Source organism: Thamnophis elegans, chromosome 2 (assembly GCF_009769535.1).
Source record: "Thamnophis elegans isolate rThaEle1 chromosome 2, rThaEle1.pri, whole genome shotgun sequence".
In the NCBI taxonomy this organism is placed as follows: Eukaryota; Metazoa; Chordata; class Lepidosauria; order Squamata; family Colubridae; genus Thamnophis; species Thamnophis elegans.
The window spans coordinates 58641217-58648642 of NC_045542.1; the positions used below are offsets into that span (position 1 = coordinate 58641217).

At 37.2% G+C, this 7426-nt stretch overlaps 1 protein-coding gene across 1 annotated transcript in view; it reads right to left on the bottom strand.

Moving 5' to 3' along the window:
• Nucleotides 1-6930, bottom strand: part of DHRS7C (dehydrogenase/reductase 7C) — a 21100-nt gene extending 14170 nt beyond the window's left edge. The window contains exons 1-3 of the mRNA XM_032208493.1: nucleotides 6777-6930; nucleotides 3931-4043; nucleotides 1408-1618 (exon numbers count right to left, since the gene is read on the bottom strand). Coding sequence (XP_032064384.1) covers nucleotides 1408-1618; nucleotides 3931-4043; nucleotides 6777-6930 — 478 coding nt within the window. The remainder of the gene's footprint in view (nucleotides 1-1407; nucleotides 1619-3930; nucleotides 4044-6776) is intronic.
• Between the last annotated feature and the right edge of the window lie 496 nt (nucleotides 6931-7426).

Below are 7426 nucleotides of genomic sequence, written 5' to 3' on the forward strand. Positions count from 1 at the left end.
GATGCAGACACTTCCAATGGATCCAGAACCACGTGTTATTTGGCTTCCACACCACATAGCAGTCTCAGAATGTACACATGGAGTGACATTCTCCACAAAACTCTGTGGATGCCTAGGACAGAGGCTAATGCTGCTGAACAAGATGACTGCAATTTTGGACCACATAAACCACTTTGTATGTTCCCTTTTATTGTAACTAATACATCCCCAGAGATGGCTAATATTAGAATTGAAAGGTCCATGGAAGAGCTGTGGATTATCAATCAGTCAACAATTGAACGACTTGTTGAATGGATTGGATTGGTTTTAGTTGTTGTTTTAGCTGTAGTTATCACCAGAGAAAGGTTAAAATGACACAGGTATTTTTCCATACAGACCCCAGGGGTCAGGGCTGACTCAGTGGCATCTAACCCATTAACAGTAAACACCTCCAGGAAGGCTGAGCCCAGCAATCCAGTCATTAGATACATATACTATTAGGGGAAAATGCTTTACCAGCAAGCAATATTCTGCCAAATCCCTTTCATTAATAAATCTCTCATCAAACTCAGCAAGTCTTTGGAATAATTCCAAAATGCACCCGAGTTTGCAATCAGGGCAGATGTAAGCACAAGCTGCTAAAGTTACTACCTCATTTTTCTTTATTTAACCACTTCCAATTCTGTCTCCATCCTCCACTTTTCCATGTAAAATGATAGATTACAGTCACTAGAAGTATTTGAAGTAGTTACATGCCACTGATTCAAGTCTAGTAAGAGTTGAAACAGCTATCAGAAATTAAAGCATGTTGCCCTACAGTTATGTTTTATTTTCTTCAGAGAGACTTAGGCTCTCTGAAGATTTGGGTGGAGCTCTATATCCTGGAGATTATCTGGGGAAAGGCATGACAGTTAAGCTGAATTAAATTTGAGATAGTTTGTTGTATGTATATACATAAAACTACTAAAGATTCCTTCCTTTCCAAGAGCAAAAATATAGTACAGGTAGTCCTTGATTTACAACAATTCATTTAGAGTCCATTCAAAGTTACAATGGCACGGGAAAAAAGCAGTTTGTGACCATTTTCCACACTTAAAATGGTTGCAGCATCCTCATGGTCACATGATCAAAATTCAGTTTGGCAACTGACTTCTATTTATGGCAGTTGCAGTGTCCCAGGGCCACGTGGTCACTTTTTGTGACCTTCTGACAAGCAAAGTCAATGGGGAAGACAGATTCATTTCACAATTGTGTTACTCACTTAACAATTTGAATGATTCCCTTAACAACTGTGGAAAGAAAGGTTGTAAAACAGGTCAAAACTCACTTAACTAATGCCTCATTTAGCATTTAGAATTATGGTGGTAAGTCAAGGGCTCCCTGTATCCCTAAAACATAATAAGATAAGAGAGGCAGTCTTCTTTATACCTTTGGTGAGTGTTATAGGTCCAAAGTAGTTGGCATCCATGATCTTTTTGTCGAGTTCCAGTGACACGTTTTGAACTGTCCCCTTGGCTTTTGTGCTAGCGTTGTTAATGAGAATATCCACACATCCATAACAATCCAGGATTTCTTTAGCTACATCTTGGATACAGTTTACATCAGTGAGATCTAAAAGGATAAGCTTCGGTGTAAATGTCTACAAAAGAAGGAGGGTTTGAGGGTTACTGTATTATAAAACAAAGATATCCCAGTACTTTTTGAAGCATAAACAACACAAAAGAGCGGGATAATTCCTAGAGGCAATAAAACACTTTGCCCTGTTTGGTGACTTGCCTATTTTCATCTATTTTTGGATCTTCTGCTCCCAAAATTCCCAGTCATATGGCTCACAGTAAAATAAATGGGGTTTATCAAATGAACATGACTATGTAGGAGGCAATCAGATTCAAAGATGAAGTAGAATTGATCTATTAAAAGTATAAATAGTAACAGTTCCTTAGGAAAAAAAGTATTAGCTTTTAAAATTTGGTAGTACTCTTGTTGTTTAAATCCAGAATCAACTTTTTGTCAGTTTATATAATTGTCTGGTCTTAAATCTGGAAATAACTGGTTGTGATTATTCGTACGGAAAAAAATATGTGAATCATGTGCAGTAGCTCTTTAGTGTAAGGCAGCCTCCTTCATTCATTGTTTAAAAACAAACTAATTAGACTGACTTTAATTTTGATACTTTCCAGTAACATCCAATAAAACCTGTGATCATTCATTATATAAGACAATACTGTGAGGTAACAAATTTATACAATTGCAAAGAGAGACAATATAATGAACTTTAGACTGCCTTGGGAAATAAGGTAGTTTTGATCTAACACTAAAAATGCAATATTTACGCTGTATGTCCTGAATACTGTTTGAAATACTGAATATTAATCTATATTTTTCTGAAATTGTATATTGTAGCCTATGGTCTGTTACAGTGTTGGCAAACCTTCAGGTTTCTGGCATATGCATGCTCGACAGCCAGCTGGTCTTCATGTGCGCATGCGCTCCAGAAACCGGAAGACAGGCGGTTGGTGCACATGCGCGTGCTGGAAAGCGGAAGATCATCTTCCCAGCGCATGCATGCACACCGGGCGGTTGCTCTTCCAGTTTCCGGTGCTTCTGTGTGCATGAAGACCAGCTGGCTGGCACACCAGAACATGTTATAGCAACAGGCAACAGCTTTTGTGTCCAGGGAGATGGCTCTACGTGCCACGTCTGGTACCCATGCCATAGGTTTGCCATCATGGATCTATTGCCATCCTTTAACCCCTAAGAGTTATTCAGTTGTAGGATATGCTTGTTCTAGGTAGGGTTTTTTTTATATGATGTGTATTCCTAATGTATCTTTTTATTGTACATGAACAAGATTAGTGATTAATTACTTTATTTGTTTACATGTGCATTTTGTTAGGTTCCTACTATCTTTAGACAAGTGCCTCTCCAGCAAGCTGGCAAAATCATGCATTGTGCTATTATGACTGCTGTGCTATGCTTAAATGCCATCATTTAATTGCAATCTGCCCAGAGTCTCTCTGGCAACATCACTGACATATAAGTTTAATAAATAAACAAGTGAATAAATAAATGACATTACTTATTTGCATGTGAGTACTAAAGGAACAGAATCAAATTTCATAATTTGCCTATGTTCATAGGACAGTAAGTTAATCTTTTAACTGCCTTCTTCAGCATTCCAACTATTTCAAAAACTAAGTTCTTAGAATGCTACTGCCTTCATTCCTCATCCAAAGGTAGAGATGGTGGAAATTATAATTTAAATCTTCTGGAAGTTTCCAGACTGAGGAAGGGTGGAATGTAATCTTATAACCTTTCATGTGTTTTCTTTTGTCCTATAATTTCTTCAAGCACTTGGTTTTTTTTTACATGTACAGTATTTACCTTCTTAAATTTAGGCTGATCCCTCATGTTCCTTTATAGTAGAAGCAGGGAAACATTTGCCTTCCTGAGCTTGAGTAGCCAGTGAATTTTAGTTCAATACAAGCAATGGGCCAGCAATTTCCTTCTCTGCATCTGAGACCAATAAATATTTTAAGGAAGGCAGAGGAGACAGTGTGTCACCCCGATTTGTTCAAAGAAAGGTGAAAATAGGTAAGGAAACCTCCCTCCTACTTCTACCTATGGTAGGATTGGCCCTATGAGTAATTAATTTGTTGGGAAGAAATGTTCAATTCAGAAACCCTGAAAAAATTGCTTGGCCATACTAGATCAAGTCTCTCTCTCTCTTTTTGCCTTTATATAAATCTTTAAGGATGTACAAGAGTCTTACTATAGTAGAGTGGAAGAAGTATATTGGGTTTCTATTTTCTGGGGTATTGTTGACAAGAGGAATTGATGCAATTATTGTTTAATACTGTATGGTGTTGGCTATGCACAGTATACATATGAGTGTATGAAAATGAAAAAATAAAAAATATTACTCAAAAAAAAAAGAATAAAGAGTCTTACTATAGTAGGATCGGCTGCACTATTTAAAGCATCACAGAGAACTTCTAATTTGTCCAGGTGTTTCCCACACAAAATCAGCCTTGCTCCTCCTGAATGAAATACTTGTGCACATTCTGGAAGATAAACCAAGAGATAATTCAATTAATTGGGATTATAATAGAGTATACCTGTTCTCATTCATTCCACCTTAACAACAGAAAAAAATATTCTTCCCACATTCACTATTAGCATACAGATAAACTTTCCTCTCCATGCAATTGCTTATATTTCAGCTACTGATCTTATGGGTGGTTAGACAAATGTATAATCTGGACATTACCTAAAAACATATAAGCCTTTGCTTATAAATGGATTCTATGAAGTCTTGTGCATGGTTATAGTTCTGAAAAAACAACGAAATCATGATGTTTCCAGTGAGGAAATCCTTTGCAGTGAGAGAGGTTTGCAAAAAAAGAAAAAAAAGTTACATGAAATCATCAGGAGTCATCAAACCTGAAACTGCTTAGTTAAGGGCCTGCAGCTATAGGAGTTATATATCCATTTCTCTCAGTTAACTATAAACTAAACCACATTGCTACAGCAAGGAGAGGAGCCTGTTGCATGTCTGTGCTGGGTGGAGTAACAAGTGACTTATTTAATTTTCCCCATTTAATATAGAAATGCAGAGAGATTCCAGAGCAGAATTTTTGCTCTGTCTCTGTTTACTTGGCATCTTCCACACAGGATGTGATGAAAAAGATTTATCTTCCTCTATTGCCAGCTTGGAAATGAATTGCTGGAAATATGTTCCATAGAAAAGGTCTCTCCACCCCACCTTGGGAAGGCAAGGCTGGGAACCCTGGGAAGCCAACATTTCCATGCATTTGAGTAATGTATATCAGTAGCAAGCATTCCCAAAGGAGAATGAACTGATAATGGTTGCAGTGATTGTCTCCTTGTGATTGAAAGGAAGAATTCTATCCCTGGAAATCCTCACAAAAAAAAGCCTAGGATAAACAGAGCAAGCTCAGTAGCTGCAGAATGAAATGCCACATGGAAGAGAAAACCCAAAAAAGATATTGTCTAGCAGGAAAAGAGACAAAACGGCAGCTTTGGAAAGAATGAACAGTTTTCTGGGCAAAACTCAGAGTAAAACCATTAACCGAATCAAATTTTACTGAATTAACTTGATTTCCTGGGTACACCACAACACAGGGTTAAAATTAAGCGATACAATTTTAAATTTAGTGGGTTGCACGAAGTCAACCACAATATGATTCTTTATGTGGAAACAAGCACAAAATATTTAAAACAGATTCTTCCTTTCTTAAAAAACCTACCACAGTCTTCTTGTAGGATGCACTATATATAGGGGGAACCTGGCAACACAGTTAAGCAACTTGATAGAATAGCCTAGGATAGCTGTCTACAATTTGGAATGATCTCAACCTTTTTATAAGATATTTCTTAGATCTTCCACTCTCCATCCTGGTCCAGCTCCAGTAAACACAAGAGTTCAGGAAAGTTCACTATTGGGGATGAAAATGTCATATTGTCTTGTTCTATCACTTGATGCACTTCTCCTAGTTTGTTTGCCAATGGTGCACATGACCCTGATGATTTCTCAGTTGACATCTCCTGTTTCCTTCCCCCACCCTCTGGAGAGGCAACAGAGCAGCAAAACTCCTGCATATCTCCACGAGAGAGATCATTTTTCATTCCTCTGACATTTTTTGTGGCTATGATTTTTCTCCATTCACCAAACCAGGGCTGCAGGTTCAAAGTTTTCAGCACAAGGTCTGCCAATAATTTTGCTTCAAGATAACCCTTAGTATCTCAACTGCTTGGTGCAAGATCTTAAAACTCACCACTAGTGCATAATTTAGGGATTACAGAAATAAGCTATTTATATCATATTGCTGCCACTTCATAGGTCCTGTATGTGTAAATGGTTCTCACCATTACAGCACAGCTAGCTATCTAAAAATAGATTTTCTCTCTCTCCTAAGACAGTGTTTGTGGGGGCTTTTAGATCTACACTTTTCTAACTAAGTGTAGATCTAAGTACTATTCTTTCTAATGGACTGTTCAATAGTTGCATCGTAAGAGATATAAAGTGGATGACAGTCTTGAAATAAATAGAGCTTTTATTGCAGTCTGCAGTTTGTGCAAAGTGTGAGTAATTTTAATGACATGGAATTCTGAAAGTTGGCTCAAAACAAAACGACAAAGCAATGTAGGATCTAATTTCTTACACACTAGATCAATTGTCAATACACTGTCAATGCACAATTCAGTCCCCCTTTCTCCTTCTCCTCTTGTGTCTTCATGCCACACGCTTTATATTTATTTTCTCTAATTTATTTCAATTGCAACATTTGTAATTATGCAGACAATGTAATTTGTTCCAAGGTGTTAAAGTAGGTTCAGAATGCATACAGACCATTTGAAGGCAATGTTTCAGATTGAGCAAACGGACATACAGATTGTGTTCTATAGGAAGGAATTTGTTGATAAACAAGAGTAATCTGGAGAAACTCTTAATATGCTCACTTTAAGAAGGCCCTTTCTGCACAAATGTACTTATCTATATGGCTTCCCTACTGACGTACAGGGTTGAAGCCTTGACTCTGGTCTATAATACTGGTTTCTGAGCATTTAATGTTCCTTTTATTTCTAAGTTTTCCTTTATGAATGCTTCTTAGAATCCTGGATGTCTCCACAAAGTAAACATTCATAACATTTTCAGGAGGAATTCCCTATTTTTGCAATCTGCCCCCCCCTCTCTCTTTCTCTCTCTCTCTCTCTCTCTCTCACACACACACACACACACACACACACACACGAATATTTGCTGCACTTCTTACCCTTGCCCACACCAGACAGAGCATCAGTGACTACTACAACTTTGCTCCGCACAGCAGACTTTGTCATCAGCTGAGTAACTTTCCGATAAATGTATACAATTCCACTAATTCCAACCACAAGCAGTGGAAGGAATAGAATAGCCCAAATGCCCATCTTCACCTAACAAAAAAGATAACATATTAAAGTCACACAGAAGGTCCATCATACTGTACATGCCACACAGATTTATTTTTCTTTTCAAAATATACTTACTCAGAGGTCAGTGAGCAGCACAGTTGGTAACATATTACACATTCTGACTATTTATTCACCATCTGTCAATGCATATGGAGATTTTCAAAACTGCACAAACCCTATTTTTTGTTTCTGCAAATCAACCCATTTTTATAAGATATTATCTTGTAAAATCAAGTCTATGACACAAATCCATTTAAATCCATATTATATTCATTTCCTGATTGCTTGCTTTATATTATAAACAGTTTACATGTAGTAGTCCATTCATTTATTGCAATGCAAAGCAGAAAAAAGGGGGAAAGAGTAGAGGAAAAAACCACTTATGTATTTCCTCTTATAATTATAAAAGGCCAAAAAGCAATTACTATGGACATTAATCCCATTTGATATCCAACTACAGTTCTGCAATAAA